Consider the following 17,480-nt stretch of genomic DNA (forward strand, 5'->3'; position numbering starts at 1 on the left):
TTTTAACTCTTCTGTTTTTAAGTTCTCTGACACAGCTTTTCCATCCTTTCCTTTTTACTCGAATTTTCCAAAAAAAAAAAAAAGTGTGTCCGAATACTGGCAATATTTGCTCTGTTCCAATATCTTCAAGAATCTACTAGTTTTGCAACAGTCTTCGATATCATAAATGGAAAATCGGTTATCATAGTAAAAACTTTTCATTCTTGCAGTTCTGGAACAGACCTTTTGTGTATCTATTTATTGTTTTGAAAGATAAAAAGAGAATATTTTAAAAATAATGATTGAAAGACGCATAAATTGCGTTTTTGACAGCAAACTTGCATGGCAGAAGAATACAGGTAGATTCATCAACGCTTGGGAGCATTAATATGTCAAAAAAAATTAAATGTTTTTTCAAATATAAGTAGATTTTTAAATGTTTTCTTATACGACGTCTTTCGGAGGTTATTATAATTCGCGTATTTCAACAATTTTTACAAATTAAATTACAAATAAATAATTGTTCATTCAACATTTTCAATACCAAAATTGGTTTGACAGTTCATTGTCCCAGCAGCTGTGTCCATGCGTCTACCTATATTCTTCTACCATGGAAAACTTGGTTGTGAGATGGTATTTCTGGCCGACCTTATGTATGCCTTGGTTACAGTTTGAACATTTTATAAATTTAGGAAACTTAGGAATGCAACTATGTACTGGAGTCTTAAGGTGAGGGTACATATTTAAAATATATTTTTTGAACATGCAACAATTGGTTTTCTTTGTTTATTTTTTCCCAAAATTATTATATTGGGAGAAATCCACAAATAATTTCAAATTATTTTCGTTTGGATTAAAAAAATACACGCATATGGTCTGCTCAGAACTGCAAGAATTGTATCTTTTTACTATGACAACCGATTTTTCTTTTATGATATCGAAAAAATTGCAATATATTGGAACAGGGCAATATACAAACTGTGTATATGTTTTGACAGAATAGGGACACCAAAGTAAAAAATTGTATTTAGGGGGCAACTTTGTTCTACCTTCTGTAAAAGCGCCATGGTACCATGGACTTAACTACACTTAAATTATAAAAATCCGTTGATTTTCTATCAACATCGCAATTTTTGTATCGTCAGTACAAATTCATTAATCGATTTGTCTGCTTCGTCAGAATCGTCTTTGTCATCTCTATATGTTTTGCAAAAAACAAGCTGATTAATCGATGTCACAAGTCGATTTTTGTATCCCTAAAAGCAACAAGCAAGCCTATTCTGGCACGTGTAGTTAAACGAAAAGGATACAACAATAGATTAAATTTCGCACAAAAATAGGATATAATCCCATAAGCGTGCAATTGGTAGCCAGATATTTGTACGAGACAGGGAGGCGTACAAGTGTATAGTGGTGTAGGGCGACGGTGAAAATTGTTTAGACGACGCCAGCAGCACAAAAAGTAAAAACATTGACATGTTTTATTTAATTGGTTTGGGCTTAGGAGATCCCAAGGACATTACAGTGAAAGGCCTTGAAATTGTAAAACAATGTAGTCGTGTATATTTGGAAATGTATACATCAATATTGGGCTGTCCCAAAGAGGAATTGGTAATGTGTTCGTGAAATTCATGTTTGAGACTGGAGTAATAATCCCAGTTTTTGTTTTGTGAATTTTATAGGAAGCATTTTATGGGCGTCCAGTATTATTGGCCGATCGTGACCTTGTCGAACAGGGTGCTGATGAAATATTAGCTGGCTCTGCAGAGGAAGATGTGGCATTATTGGTTGTAGGAGATCCCTTTGGCGCCACCACGCACACTGATTTCATATTAAGAGCCAAAGAAAAGAAAATACCCTATAAAGTGATACACAATGCCTCCATTATGAATGCCATCGGTTGTTGTGGCCTTCAGCTTTACAAATTTGGCGAAACTGTATCTATTCCCTATTGGGATGAAACCTGGAAACCTGATAGTTTTTATGATAAAATTAAGCTGAATCGTTTGCACAATATGCACACGTTGTGTCTGCTGGATATCAAGGTCAAAGAACCCACACTTGAATCGTTAATGCGGGGGAGAAAGGAATATATGCCACCTCGTTTTATGACAGTGGCCGAAGCCGCACAGCAGCTACTGGCCATTGTCGACAAGAAGGATGCCTTGGAGCGCAATACTATACTTAACGACCAATCTTTGTGTGTCGGTTTGGCTCGTGTCGGTCATGACAATCAACAAATTGTGGTTAGGACGCTACGAGACATGGCTACCACCGATATGGGAGGACCATTGCACTCTGTTGTTATACCTGCCAAAGAAATGCATCCCTTGGAGGTGGAATTCTTACAACAGTTCGCTGGTACGCTTAAATTAGAGGATTACAATCATTAGACAACTTCAGGTCAACACAGAAACAAAAATTGCCAAAAAGAAAACAAATCTCATTTCGGCGAAGAAAGCGTGGGAAGAGTGTTGAGAGATAGTTTACAACTTTAAAGGTTTTAATATACATAAGTATACGTAAGAGAAAAGTTAGTTTTTAGGATGAACCTGTCTTCTGCACATTAAAATAGATATCAGCTCGTATTTGTTTTGTACAGGTTCAATGTAGACTTACCACAAAATTTCGCTATAATAAACAAAAACCTTGTTGATATACCTGCTCACCTCTCTACGTGTATCTGATAGTTTGTATGTACGCTTGAGTTTCATTTAATGCAAATTTGAATTATTTGATGAAATTGTTCGCTCTTCAGTAAGCGATTTCATGGAACTTCTAGGAACGTATAAAATATAAATGTAAACTTTTTGTTAAGAAAAAAATGCATTTGTTTTAATTTTTCGTTTGAATTATTGAGTACGATAAACAATTTTTGACAAACTAATATTAATTATTATTGAATGTAGGTATTTTTGTAATATTTTCTTGTTTATTGGAAACAGTTTTCTGCTCCTCTTCCTCATTGGCTAAAAATTCATAGCATTAATAGTAGAATGAAATTTGAAAATATATCAGTTTTGAGTAACATCAAACGTACTTAGAAATAGGTAACTAAAATTACCAACTAAACTTACAGTAAATTTTTTTTGTAAAAATATGTGATTGAATTCGTGTGAAATTGAAACACAGAGGTTCATTAAATAAATTATTGATGTGAAATCTTGCAACCAAAATCGTGTTTTACTGGGAAGTGAATGTTGACATTCGCTGAAAACAATAAAGACAGGTCAATCGCGAATATTCTCAAGGAAAGTTTCTTCGGAATATATAAAGTTGGATGTTCTTATTGGTTTGACAAAGAGTTACAACTACCCTTTGTTATAATAGAAACAATGTTTGGAAAATATATTTTACATCACATTTTATTATATTTCGTTTTTGCGATAATGAAAATTAAAAAACTTCCTTCACTTCATTCTTTTTAATTTGTGTTCAGCTATGGTCTGGTTGACCATACTAGAGATGAGGTACCTAAGGTGACACAAGTTGATGAATATCCTAGGGTGGTTAATAAATACCTTTCTTTGACATAGTAAATATATTTGAAATGTTGTTCATTTAATAATACAAACCCCGCAAACGTCTGCCCGAGCCTTGTCGATCGTAGAGCACATTGAATTTATTTACAAAATGGTTCATATCATTACAACCCTTTGTCATGGCTCCCAAATAGCTGATAAGACCAACATCATTGCATTGCGTGTAGAACTCCTCTTTAAAGGCATTGCCTTGCATTACAGGCAATCGATGGCTGAGGGCGTAAACTTCACGCAGAATTTCTTGATTCGCTGATAACTTTCCAGCTTCGACATCTTGAATATATTTTAGGACAATTTTAATGCGAGTCTTAAGCATTTTAATGGCACTCTCTTGTGCTACCAAATGTTCAGCTACAAATGATTTTTCTCCAGTGTCATTTGTAGACATACGGGCTACATGATCCACACCAATACGTTCAGCCTCTTCAGTTGCCAAAGTATAGGTGAGTGGAACCAATAGCATTGTGGCCTCACTGCGCACAATATCAATAACAGATTCATAGAGTTTTAATGGCAGTTGATCAACATTGCGTGACAGTGGATTTAATTGTAGCATTATGGGGCATTCATTCATTTCAGAAATTTGTTTATGTATGGCCAACTCTTTTTCTGTCGGATATTCACCGGTAGTGTACCAGCCAATAAAGTCCATATCACTAAAAACCTAAATTCAGCAGGGAAACTATATATAATAAATTGCTTGGAATTAAAAAGTGATAGTGAAATACCTGCTTATATTGCAGCTCCTTGGCCATATAATAATCCACACTGATGAAGACATCATCACCCACCACATCTGTTTTCAATTCAAACGAATTCATCACTTCTATGTTGCGACCCTTTTGCTTGCCAATCAGAGCACCATATACCTGACAAACTTCACCTGCCTGGGCCCGTATACGTGTCCAATGTTCCGATATATTCATTATGACCAAGGGATGTAATGAAATTGTTACCGATGGAACGGTACTGGGATCAGCCATTACGTTAGATGAGGACGTAGTTGCACTTGTACCGGCATTTGGTGCTTTGTTACTGCCATCGCCAGATGTAGAAGGTGCCACAGATGTGCTTGCCTTGGCTGTCATTTCGACATCAACTTCCATTTGCTCCATTATATTGTGTTATTTTTAGTAAAAAAGCAATCTGCAAATTCTTTCAGCCTTCAAAGGAGGATATAGAATCGAAAGACTTGATTGCAGATTTCAATGTTGCCACACTTAATATATCGAGACAATAAACAAACCAAATCCATTCACAATGACAATATGTCGTCATTTCTTCTTCGTCATCCGTTTGCCAATTCACTGTAAACTGAATTCTTTAGCCCAGTTCCCATGTTAGAAGAATAGAGGGGACATTGATATGTAAAAAATTTTTAAATTTTTTTAGAAAAATAAGATTTTTATATGTTTTCTTATACGACACATATCGGGGGTTGTTATGATATGCATTTTTCAACTATTTTCAAAAATTTCAATAGACTTTCATTCAAAATTGTCAATTCTAAAATTGGTTTGACAGTTCATTGTCCCAGCAGTTGTGTATTCTTATACCATGTCTCTTCCTTTACATGCAAAAATCTTCAATATTTACAAAATAAGGAAGGTAAAATCGTCCTAAATACTGATTCTTTTTTTAATTAGGAATTTTAACGTACATGACAATGTATTTGTATAAGTTGAAATTAATTATTGTATATTACATGTAGTTGTATTGAATAGAAAAAATGAATTAAAACAATTGATATGCGATCTTGTGTTATTTGCAACAAAAGGTATGGTGACGTAAAAGATTTCTTTTTCACAATTCCTAAATGTGACAAATTAAGAAAAATTTAGTCAGAGGCTTGTGGAATCAATTTTAGTGGAAAGGAGAGATATACATGACTGTGCGTCCATATTTGCATGGTACAATAAGGAGGTAGAACAGTTTCGTAAAACAATAGAAATACAGCCCTGAAGCTATGCCCGCTTCCTGTCAAATTTGCATGCAAATAGTTTCATTTATTCAATATTTTCCTCATTTTTAAAAATAGTTAAAGAGCGGGGAAAATGTATGAAACGCCTGGATTCAGCTGGTAGCTCTACCTTATCTTAATATTGTACCATGGTACAAACTTATATAAAGTGCATTCACGCCTTTTTATTCATTTATTTGTATTTATTTGTGCATAATATAACGAAAAAAGGTACAAGAATGCGATGTTTAAGCTGCTTTTAGGCGATAAAGGTGAGAATATATAACATGGTTTTTTGACTGACTTAAGGTGCAAGTACATAAAAAGCTGTCAAATTATAATGGAAAACGACAGCAGGATTTTAGTGCGACTCTGTAATCCCTTTATGAAATGTCACAAAATATGCCTAGCCATGACTTCAAGCTTCTTATGTACCTACACCTTTGAGTCATCGGCTGGCTTCTTCAAAGAGGAACAAAGCAAATACATAAAGATGGGACAAGACAGAGTCAAAATATGGGTACCCCTGTGAAAATACCTCTGTTGTTACGATATCAACATAGTTACCAATGTTAACTGATTTAAACGGCTAAGGCAATATGCAAATTTTTGGAAGGGTCTTTAGAATAGAATTTTTGAAGCAAAATTTTGGATTTTTCAAATTTATATTTGTTATTTGTTACTTGTTTCTGTATTTGTGTTTTTTTTATTTTAACATGTCTCTGCCATGAGCTGTTACTCTATGTATGTATTGTAAACACAAACAATTTGCTCAAAATGCATTTTGTCTCGTCTTTGCCATTGGTAAAAAACAGGCTCTGTTCCAGAACTACAAAAATGTAAAAATTTTTACTACAATTTTTCCTTTATAAAATCGAATAAAATTGCAAAACTAGGAGATTTTGGCAGGTTCTTGAACAGAGCAATTGTTAGTTATATCATTTTGTCTTGATGAAAACTTCAATAAAATCAAATGCATATCTTTAAAGAAATTGTTTTATTTCATAGTTCTATAGAATCTAGTATAGTTCGATAAAGTATAACTGTCATAGGCTGATCAAATATAGCTGAATCCAGGCTCATTCAGGTTCGAAGTGTATTGCTTTTGATGTAAACCAGATATAGACAATTATTCAATTCAAAACAAAACTATTTTTTTTTTGTATTCAATTTTGAGAAATAAATCTTTAATCCAGTTTTTCAATATAAAATCAACAACTTGCGTTATCTATTTTTTTCTTTGAGTAAATTTTGTTGTTATTGTTATATTATCGATATAAAATATAGCAACATGAAGTCAGTAAACTTTACGTTAAAGATGAAATAGAGATGGTCCTTTTGATTATCGGATAGTTCATATTTAAATGAAACTTGTAATGACGAGAAACGATTTATTTGTCCGGACGCATCTCTTGAGATCTCTTTCCATACAAATACACTAAAATTAATTTAAAGCGAAACAATTTCAAAAAACAAGAAACTGAAAACCCGGCATGATTTTGGAAAAATTGGCGATATTAAATTTATTTTTCTAATTTATCATCATTCATTATTTCATTCCTTCGAATTCGACTTCTCTAGCTAAACCAGCCAAATCATTAGCAACGCTTGCAACATCATCGACACTATCTCTGTTCCGATTAATAAGTTCTGGCCATATTGCCGCCAACCCCATTCGCCTTAACTTCTTCCCAAGATAAACGTTTCCAACAGTCTTCCATAGAGTGTTTATCATTTTGGTCTGTTTACTCAATAAGTTGACATTACGCTCTGGTCCATAGATTGAATAAGAGACGTTGTATTAGGTGGCATAAAAATCCATGCCATTTTATTAGAGGGTCGGATGTACCGGGAGATTTCTTTTGTTAATATTTTTCATTGCCCTCGGATTTTCTGATTGGTATGTTAAAAAAGGTTTACATTTAAAAATGGAAATCTAGATAAAAAGAAAATGTTACAACATGGGCTCGACATTCATTTTCCCAAGAGAAGAATTAAAAACAATTTTTTTTATGTTTTAGTTTGTCGTTTTTTGTGTATTTTTGTTTGATTTTTATTGTAATATACATTATACATATAGGTAAAGTACATATTATTATTTGTTACATTTTATAATATTTTTCATTATATATGGTATTTTTTGCGCTTTAAAAATAAAAAAGTGTTATGGTTGTTTTCCTATAGCATAAAGTGTATACTTAAGTAGAACTGGTTATTGTAATTATACTATTTAAAATGTATTATATTTACAGTAGGAAATAAAAACAAGAAATATAAAATTATGTGTACCATTAAGGAGATCATTTGATAATGATTTCCTTACTACACAAAATATATATTACAGCAGATATTGGATGCGAGTTGTTATCAAAGAAAAAAGAAACGGATTTTAAAACATATACAGTTGTTTATTATTTTTTGCTTTTTGTTTTTATACTTTATATTAAATGTAAAAGTAAATGCCTAAATTGATTATATTTTTATACGATTTTTTTCTCATTTTTTTTTTTTACTTACACAAGAAAGAAGCATAAATTAAAACTATTAAAAACTTTATTATTTTTTCACGATTAAACAAAACTTTTTATTTCAGTTGATTAAAATTTGTTGTGGTCTTGCTAGACATAGCTCGCTTGTGTGTCTTCTTAATAACAATTAATATTATAGCTTAGCATAAACCGTCTACTTATTATTTGTTAATAAATATTCAAAAAAGTACTTTCCTTGTATTATTAATAAAGTTTATTTACAGAGCGAGAAAAGGATAGGATGAGAATAGAAATAATCTGTTAGTTCCTTTTTTTTATTTTAATAATTGTGCTTAGTAGTTAAATTTTATATAGATCTTATATGTAGTTCTATATCCATTTTTTTAATAAAAGCTCAAAACTATGCATAACACAGTGCTACAGAATTCAAATGGAGAAAACAAAACGTGTTGGTGATGTAACTCAGGGGAATCAATGAAAAATAACTACCTTTTTTAAAGTGACAATTTTGAAACCCTTTCAAAATATTGGGTTATATTAAAAATTTTTTTTCTACATTATATGTAGTCAGTCGTGGATAATTGGAGCAATTGTTATACTGCAAGTAAATATAATTTGAACAAATAATCAAAAAAGAGCAAAACTTCTATAAATGCAGCCATATATAGCATATATATGTTTCAATATTCCTTTGCGAACTAAATATGAAACGATTCCAAGGTATATTTTTAAGCATGATGTGAAATATAAACGTTATCGGATTTATGTATCGCAGTATACCTTTGGAATCGGTTAAAAGTTGTACTAAAGCTAAGTCGCTGGTTATTAGTATCAAATTTGGCAGAATAAGTTTAAGTTTTGACAGAATAAGTTTTGAACGACTTTATTACAACATAAAATGGTGCCACATGTAAAAAAAGGTGAATTTTTCTTTGAGTCGAATTGGAATTTGATAGTCCCCAGAATTTTAATTTGGATAAAAGATTCTTAGATATTCTGAATTTTTTAATTTAGGTATTTATAATAATCAGATGAGTATTACGACTATATTACAACATAAAATGGTACCACGTGTAAAAAGGAGGTGCAATTTTCTTTGAGCCGAATCGGAATTTGAAATGTTCACTGATATTCCCTTGAATTTTAATTTGGATATAAGATGTTTAAATGTTTTCTGAATTTCTAAATTTAGGTATTTATAATGTGTAATAAAAACTGTTATCGAAATGTGATGCATATTGTGGCTTGAGAGGTACCATAAACTGTAAATACAACGAGTCAATTGTAAAATATCCCAACCATTCCTTTTCAGCATTAACACAGAGAAGAAAAAATCAGCAAATTCTTTTTTAAGCATTTTGAAAAATTTGAAAAAAAAAAACACTACGCACTTAAAATTTGGCAGCATTGAGAGTAGTAAAAAACTCTACATATTTCCAATTTTTAAATCAAATAGTTACACGAATTAAAAATTTAGCTCTCATTAAAAAAATACACCTTAAGTGAACATTTAGAATAGGATTTTACAACTTAATGATTTAAAGAAAGCTAACACCGTTGATCGTGGACTGAATACCGTAGATTATATCGTTTAATTTTTCATTTGGCAGACGCAACATCTCTAATATATCAGTGGTGTAAACTCCTAGTAGAAATAGATATTTGGAAGCCTGCATCTAAGTCAGTTTTCATCAAATTTAAAATGGTATCGTCTCTGGGACAGTATTAAAAATATGTGTCAACAATCAGCAGACGGAAACATGTTTTGAATTAGGAAAATTACTTTCGTGGCCAAATTGAGAACACAATATTCAACTAATAACGAGATTTTTGGGGTAATCATATACAAATGGAATCATCGGTATGACAGCAAGTATTCAGAAAACCATCCGGCGTTAGCAGTTACCACGAAGTAAGTATTATATGTTTTGCTATATACTTTGAAAGTTTGTAATATGACACATCTAAAAATACCACATTTTTAAGCGTCTTACACAGAGAGATTTAAGACATAAAAGGGAAGCTAATGAGGCAAAATGGATAAAGACAAACACACAATCTCACACACAAGAATCAGTAAAGCCCTAGTATGTATTTTATTTAAAAGTCGTTCCAATCACCTAAATAAAATCTTGAGCAAAGAGGCTATTCGTTCAAATAAAAAATCAAAAATTTCATGAAAAAATGAAAAATGTTGTATTATTTTTAAAAATAATTTAAATTACAATAATATATACATTTGTAAAAAGGATATATTTTTTGAAAAATATGTATGTGTACAATCTAAAGTCGACTTAACATGAGCTAAAGTATTGGGACGTAATTATTTAAGAAATCGATATATTGAAAAAAGTTTGAAGGTCATAACACCTCTCTTTCTTCGAGATATATTAGCAATTTTTCTTTTAAATTTAGGGACTGGATGATCACTTATTCTTTATTTCTGCTTTCCGTTTTTTCTAAATCCTAGCACTGTGTTACTAAAAATAAAACATTTATTCTATAATATATAATCCATTTAACCAAAAAGTAAATTTTAAAAGAAATAAATTGTAAACAAAAAGCTTTTTTTAGACATTTTAAATTATAATAAAAACCATAATTTATCACAAATTCAAAATAATTTTGTTCAAATTAATTACATACAATTGTTTACAGGCCTACAAATGATTATAACATATTTTTTGTATTTTTATTTCTTTCAAATCGTTACAATCATACATTCCCATATATATATAAGTTTGTGATATAATCACAATATATGTTTTATTATCATGTATGTATGTTTATGTATGTGTGTTTTTTTGTGTTAAAGTCTAGGAAAATCGAAAACATTGAATTCATTTTAGATGGTTTCATTTGTTTGCAAAAATCGAGTTATTTTAAGAAAAGATTTCGTTTATTAGTGTAAACGAAACCTAACAAAACAGCTTTGTTTGTATTTATGTATGATCTCTAGTGTTATAATTTAAAAAAATATTTGTTTAAAAGGATTTTTTACAATTTTTCATTTTTTTCAAATCACATTCATACATACATACTTAATGTGTATTTTTATGTTTATACACTTATAAATTTCTAAAATCAAATAAAAAACTCCTTAATATTTAAAAACATTTTCAATATTTTTTTGTTTTTTTTTTTAATATATTTATATATATTTTTTTGTAATAATCCCAATAATCCTTTTGCTTAACAATAAAAATTATTAAGAAAAAAAGTCCCCTGAATTGTTATTAATATAATAATAGATGTGGTTTTAAAAAAATAATAAACAAAAAAATAATCAATAGTAAGTAGACTCATAATGCCCATGAGATGGATGATAATGATGTGTAGGAGCAGGATGAATGATGTCAATACAGAAATGTGCATTTCCAGGCTTCGCTTGTTTATGAAGAGGAGGATAACGTTTCCGTTGTTGTTGCTGATGACGGTGATGATGCTGACAGCTTAAAGTACAAGTGCTTGTCTTAGTAATAGTATTTGTAGTAGTATACTGTGTGTTTTGTGAAAAACGAGGATGATGATGATGATGATTTTGCTGATGTGAAGGAGGATGTATTTGAAACCAATGCGCTGCATAGTGTTGCCACAATAAATTTCAATCTTTTTGCGGTTGCTGTTGTTGGCTACCTCCATGTGTTGTAGTATGATGACCATGGGCATGTGTTGTTGTCTGTGGTTGTGACGTTTGGTTATGTTGTTGCTGATGATGGTGATGCTGGTGATGGTGTTGCACGTGGCTATGTGCCAATGAGCCAGCTGCTGTATGCAGGACTGTCTGTTGGTGTGGCGCTTGATGCAAATTATGACCACCACCAGCACCAGGCGCTGGATGTGCGGAGTGATGGTGTCCCACGGCTGTGGGCATGCTTTGTGAATGACCATTTAAGGGACTGCCAATACCAGCACCACCGTTTAGGAGTCCAACGGCGCTGTTGGTGTCATTTTTATTGGCAGCATCTCTTGGTAAGAGATAAATTGAGCCATCAGCTGCCTGTTGTAAACTGTATTCCGAGGGAGAGCAGGGATTGCCTTCGGGATCCCGTAAATACTGAAAATGAAGGAGAAGAAATAAACGAAATTAATAAATGCAAAAACTGTATATAAGTTTAGTTATGTACAAAAACTTAAATAGCTTATCCATTAAAAAAAAATTCTCTATAAACGGATATTTTTTCCACAATGAATAACGTTTCCATCAACGGATAGTTTATCCAATAACTATTTCCATTAATAGAAAATATATACAGCAAGGGATAATAAATGATAGCAGATGATATCAAATATTCTCAATATAAAAATTGCTAAAATAAGAGGTAAATGCCCTTAGCTCTACTTACTTGAAAGATGTGCCTATGCAAAGCACTGAATTTATTGGAGACTCTCTTACGCTCAGTAAATAATCTATCGCGTTGAGCATTTAATTCATCTTTGCGACGACGAACCTGTTTCACCTCATCCTCCAACGACAGAATCTGATCTAGCTTACGTTTACGACAGTTCTGGGCAGCTACCTTATTCTTGCCACGGCGTCTAATGTCACGAATCAACGACAATTGATTTTCACTCAAATCATATTTGGACAAACGCTCATTGAATTCATCCATGGGCAAGTTAATGATGTCGCAAACTGGTATGGGAATGTTCATGGCTCGAGCACGTTTCTCATCGCGTGTCATATAGGTCTCCTCCTCACCGCCGCTGCCACTGCTATTGTGGCTAGATTTGGCGGATTTGGTGGAGGATGAAGTGGAGAGTTTCTTGTCACGCTGTTGGGGGCGTGGCAAAGATCCGGTGCCCTGCGGCAAAGTGTACGTGTGGTTGTGCTGCACTAATTCGTGTGGTGTGCGAGGTGTACGTACGGAGAAATCAAGGGAATAGGCTCCGGGACCATAGCCATGATGATCCTTGCTCAATGCCGGTCCACCCATTGCACCATTGTCCAAACCATGACCATTCATATTTTCATGTAGTCCAGCTACAGGAGGATAAGCTTCATATTCATATTTAATGCTATGTGCTGGGCCACCATGTACCAGGGCACCAACATTATTGCTGCCAGCAGCTGGACCATTGGCCCCCGATCCGGCAGCACCCAAATTAGCGGCTGCGGGTTGCTCGTTCATAAACCGCTTGCCAAACATATGATGTTTCTTCTGGGCAACAGGTGGTTGGCGGCTGCCATCATTTAAGCGATTGGTTGCGCTATTATTGTAACTGTAATCATATGGCCCGCCATATTTACCCTGATGGTAGTCTTGGGCCGAATCACTTCCTTCGCCCCATTCACCATCGGATAGAGATGGTACGCGTTCCGAGCCCATGGAACTAACAGCACTATCACTGGAAGCATCTAAACGATCCGTACCACCGGCAACAGTTTGAGTTGCTGCTCCGGTGGCATTCATTAGATCATTTGTCATGACGGGTGCGCCAGCAGAGGCGGCTACATTACTGGCCGCGCTCATCGAAATACCGCTAGTCGTAGAACCAGCTGTTGAACCTCCAGAGGCGGCACCACTGGCATGACCAGTGCCCGTGGGTAAACCCAAGACTGAAGAATTGTTGCTGGTGCTGTTGTTGACATCGACCATACGACAAAAGCCTGCAAAAGAAAGAACATGACATTAGCTGTGTTTTCGTAAATTTTCGTAATATTTAGTTTCTTCTCACTTTGTTTTTAATTTGAATTAGGGAAATTTATGTGGGTAGGGAAGGTGTTGCTAGTGATCGGAAACTATACTGAATATCGTTTAACTTAAAAAAATAAACCTGTCAAGGTAAAGGAAGTTTTCAGTTACTGACTCAGCAGAAATATTTAACATTGCCATTTAATTTCAGTTTCATTGCGAATTATTCGTCAGAACGAACGCAAATCATCATTCGGGTTGTTGTTTTGATGATAACACCACGCATATGTGTACATATAGTAAAAAATATATATACATACTTATATGCAAGATATGAAATTGTGAATTTGTTTGTTTTGCAAAAGCAAAAAAGAAAAAATAAGGTGAGTAAGTGATTGTGAGTACGTGACACTTATTATGCCATATACCTAACAGTGGTTTTGATTCTCCGTACTCCCAAACAGAATTCTTTTAGTTCTTATCAGCAAACTTAGGTAGGGGTATTGTGTTGTATTTTTTTTTTTTGCTTTGTAATAGGCACAAATTTAGTGCAAGAAATAATACCGAATGCGATTTTTTATTAAGTAATTCATTTTAATTTTTATATGTATATTTTCCATTGATCTTTAGTCCAAAAAAAGGAAAGTCATCTAATAATCCCCCATTCACGATATGGAAACATTCAACAATGAATATTCTATGAGCTCCATTCAATGATAATTACACCAACACCCTAAGGATGCCCGGCGACACATTAATGTTTCTCGTATTGAGCCAAATAGTTTTAAATTTTTTCCTTATTTTTTTTTTTATTAAAAAATGAAAAGAAATTGAGAAATTAAAAAAAGCAACAACTTGTTGATGCCGTTAACAAATCCACCACATTCACTTGTGCCCTCTCCCATAAATCTATTTTTTGATGAAACAAACATCTCTCTCTTAGAGCAATACATTCTTCATTGAGAGTGTTATTTGTTTTCGTCAAAGAACGAACGAGTCAAAAGAATGATGACTCAGCATTTTAAAAATAGTAAACAGCGCAAAAAATATCATAATGGCAGCAAAAACAAGAACGGCAACAATGTGCAATTTGAACCAAATGAGTAAACAAATCAAGCGAGACAGTGTTTCGCAAACACAAAATTGGGGGTTTTTAATAAAACAAGCAGGCGTCAGAAAATTTGGCAAAAAGAGGGAAAACTATGGCTGTTGTGTCAAATTCTTCCAAAAAGTATCGGATAAATAAAAATACGATACATTTTCCAACTTGACCCGACCCGTAAACCTCCCCTTTTCAGATACATTATTATGCATTCGTAAGGTGATTCTAAATTGTTCATTTTGATCTTGATGCGAAAAACTTTGTTTTGAATTAAACATTTATTTTCTCAAAACTCAAAATCCTTTGTTGTGGAGGCACCCATAACGGAGATAATAGATAAACCCACATTATTCGTGATAACTGACTAAACACAATAAATTTAATTTTGGTTTTGTTCTGTTTAGTTGCATATGTAACTAAAGTCCGATATATTCAATCTTAGAATTTTATTTAAATCAGTTTATGATATGTGAAACTTGAATCAAATTGTCGGCTTCTATGCGTTTAAAATATTTTAACATTCGGTGAATATTTGGTCCAATTGAATCGGTTCCTTGGTGCAATATATAACACTAGTTCCAAGAGTTTATTTTAGCCTGATAATTGTTTAAAAATATCTGCATTTTATTTATAGTTTTGTGGCACTGTGCAGCGTTGGACTACCATCACGTTACTAAATCTATTTACATACCTACGAACATATATGAATATTTCTTGTTATTGTATATATATTTTTCGTACGTATACAACACCAGAACCCGATTGCTTAACAGTCTGAACTTTATAGCATTCGCAAACAATCATTCCAAACGAAACAAAAAATTAACATTGAAATCGATGACGATATTATGCAAAAATGAGAGTAGAACGGAGAGAGAGCGGCCAGAAAACAACAACAAACAACGTGTTGGCAAATTAAATGCTAAATAATAATAAAAATAAATAAACGAAAGAAAAATATCTATAAGAAAAATAAAAATGAATTAAGAGCACATAACAAGATCGTCAACGAAATGAATGACTCAAAATTATATAGCAACAATGGAGGTATACATGTTTGTATGTCACTGCATGAGTAGGTAAAATGCGTATAGAATTTTAGTAGAGAATATTGTATACAAGATCTAAACGCAGTGGATACACTTGAATAAATACCGTACATAACCAAATTGGACCTAGTATGGATTTTGTTTATCAAATCAGTCAGACTTTGGAATTTAAACTATAAACACAAAGGAGGAGATAAAAAGATGGAGTAATGACGACAATAATCATAACAGTTGTCGTATTGGGATTTGTAACTACTTGGGAATTGCTTTTGAAAATATAGTCGGAAACTATTTTTGTCAACACCGATATAGCTTGGATAGGTTGTACTAGTATCTACAATATGTGCTTTAGCAGCCCTTGATAATAGGGATCACTTTTTGCTGAGCTATTAGACACTTATAGATATTTGTCTAAAGAAAAATGTATTGGATATTTTGTCAAGCCAATTTAAAATCTGTACAATTCGGATTGGGATGATCTATATATTATTATGAGATTTAAAACGAAAAAATCTATAAAATTCTAATTTTGAGTTTTAAGCCAGATTTACAAATTTTTTGGAAGTGCATTTAACATTTAAGACATTCAGAGTTACAAACCAAAAAACAATCTTGCGTTTGAAGCTTTCCTGAGATTCCATTCTGTCTTCATCCAGTTCTGTGAATATTATTTAATGTATTATTTTTTGTGTTTTCCGACCCCTGATCATTAAAATGTCAAATGAAACAGAATTATAAAATAAATAATAAATAAGAAAGTAACAAGGTCGATCACTCGCATTGCCTAGCAAAATCACAAACAGAAAAAAAAAACATCAACACGTTTTCAGCATGACAATGGGTACATTACAGTGGCGAACATAATAATAGGGATAAATAAATTGATTTTTATTTTTAAAAATTTATGGAACATTCTTTAAACTCAACGAAGTCCAGCTCAGCCAGTACCCTATCAATAGAAGGTTAGTTTATTGTTTTAATTAAGTTAAAAAATAGATAATCTTTATATAAAAGAATTCTTTAAAAGCATGATTCGAATATAGATATAATTCATATATTCGACTACATGATACTTGGATCGGTGCATTGACAATGACCCGGGATACATGTATTTTCAGGGAAGTAGTCATATGTTTTGGACATTTTATCTTATTTTGTCTTATTAACATGAAGTCAAAACTAAAAAATGACAATTAGGCTTTTCCAAGGTGCTTTCAAAAAAGGGGTCTTTTACATTTTGTTTTGAATCAGTTTATAATCGATTTTAAATTTTGACTTTTCAAATAAAAGCCGACTAAAATCGATTTAGATTTAAGATCCTTTGTGGTGTAGTTCTATCAAACTAATGGTAAAGTCGATTTCAAAAGAATCGAAAACTTAAATAATTCTCCAAAACTTGTATATTATTTGCTCTAATTAAAAGTTGTTTGACTCTATGATCTCAAAATCGAAAATCGGTTACAAAAAAATCGATTTCGCAATCTTTACCATAAGCAAAAGTCGACTTTGATTTTGAAATTTTTCAACACTTAAATATAAACACGAATCGAAAGTTGATCTAGGTATCCTATTTCGTAAAATCCCGCTTAAAGAAATGTTAAGATAGGTTCCGGCGTTTGTGTCATTTTATTTACCCATTTTTTTTTCTATATATATTTTGTCCCATTGACCCATTTCTTTTCTCTGCCACTGTACGCGAGGTATATATAGTCTGATATACCTA

At 32.6% G+C, this 17,480-nt stretch overlaps 3 protein-coding genes across 13 annotated transcripts in view; 1 reads left to right on the top strand and 2 right to left on the bottom strand.

Annotated features, from left to right (window-relative positions):
• Positions 1 to 1,221: 1,221 nt before the first annotated feature.
• LOC101896586 (diphthine methyl ester synthase) lies at positions 1,222 to 2,675 on the top strand. Its single transcript, XM_005186102.4, has 2 exons — positions 1,222 to 1,590; positions 1,662 to 2,675. Exons 1-2 carry the CDS (start codon positions 1,456 to 1,458, stop codon positions 2,370 to 2,372), a joined length of 846 nt encoding a protein of 281 aa, XP_005186159.1. The 5' UTR covers positions 1,222 to 1,455; the 3' UTR covers positions 2,373 to 2,675.
• Positions 2,676 to 3,326: 651 nt separating this feature from the next.
• On the bottom strand, positions 3,327 to 4,760 carry LOC101896770 (COP9 signalosome complex subunit 6). Of its 4 annotated transcripts, none has more exons than XM_020037699.2 (3): positions 4,250 to 4,760; positions 3,555 to 4,185; positions 3,327 to 3,453 (listed from the first exon to the last, which is right to left on the bottom strand). In XM_020037699.2, the coding sequence occupies exons 1-3, from the start codon at positions 4,634 to 4,636 to the stop codon at positions 3,419 to 3,421; spliced, it is 1,053 nt and encodes a 350-aa protein (XP_019893258.1). In that variant the 5' UTR covers positions 4,637 to 4,760; the 3' UTR covers positions 3,327 to 3,418. The 4 variants fall into 4 exon arrangements, with proteins under 4 accessions (XP_019893258.1, XP_005186160.1, XP_005186162.1 ...); XM_005186103.4 differs by having other exon boundaries at positions 3,327 to 3,480; XM_005186105.4 differs by having other exon boundaries at positions 3,327 to 3,500.
• A 3,533-nt stretch (positions 4,761 to 8,293) lies between these two features.
• LOC101897176 (segmentation protein cap'n'collar) overlaps positions 8,294 to 17,480 on the bottom strand; it is a 165,342-nt gene continuing 156,155 nt past the window's right edge. For 7 of the 8 annotated variants that reach the window (XM_059127016.1, XM_059127014.1, XM_059127012.1 and 4 more), the window contains 2 exons: positions 12,317 to 13,581; positions 8,294 to 12,027 (listed from right to left, as the gene is read on the bottom strand). In XM_059127016.1, coding sequence (XP_058982999.1) covers positions 11,575 to 12,027; positions 12,317 to 13,581 — 1,718 coding nt within the window. In that variant the 3' untranslated portion in view covers positions 8,294 to 11,574. Of the gene's footprint in view, positions 12,028 to 12,316; positions 13,582 to 13,649; positions 13,803 to 17,480 lie in introns of those variants that run through there. The other variant, XM_059127020.1, reaches the window with a different exon arrangement.

The sequence above is a fragment of the Musca domestica genome, unplaced genomic scaffold (genome assembly GCF_030504385.1).
Source record: "Musca domestica strain aabys unplaced genomic scaffold, Musca_domestica.polishedcontigs.V.1.1 42, whole genome shotgun sequence".
NCBI classification, from domain to species: domain Eukaryota; kingdom Metazoa; phylum Arthropoda; class Insecta; order Diptera; family Muscidae; genus Musca; species Musca domestica.

Bases quoted from the DNA above. Each gene is read 5' to 3' on its own strand.
- LOC101896586 (XM_005186102.4), top strand. From the start codon at position 1,456: ATGTTTTATTTAATTGGTTTGGGCTTAGGAGATCCCAAGGACATTACA. The intron at 1,591-1,661 runs GTAATGTGTTCG...TGAATTTTATAG, and splicing joins GCTGTCCCAAAGAGGAATTG to GAAGCATTTTATGGGCGTCC.
- LOC101896770 (XM_005186103.4), bottom strand. From the start codon at position 4,636: ATGGAGCAAATGGAAGTTGATGTCGAAATGACAGCCAAGGCAAGCACA. The intron at 4,186-4,249 runs GTATTTCACTAT...TGCTGAATTTAG, and splicing joins AGGAGCTGCAATATAAGCAG to GTTTTTAGTGATATGGACTT. The intron at 3,481-3,554 runs GTTTGTATTATT...TAACCACCCTAG, and splicing joins CTCGGGCAGACGTTTGCGGG to GATATTCATCAACTTGTGTC.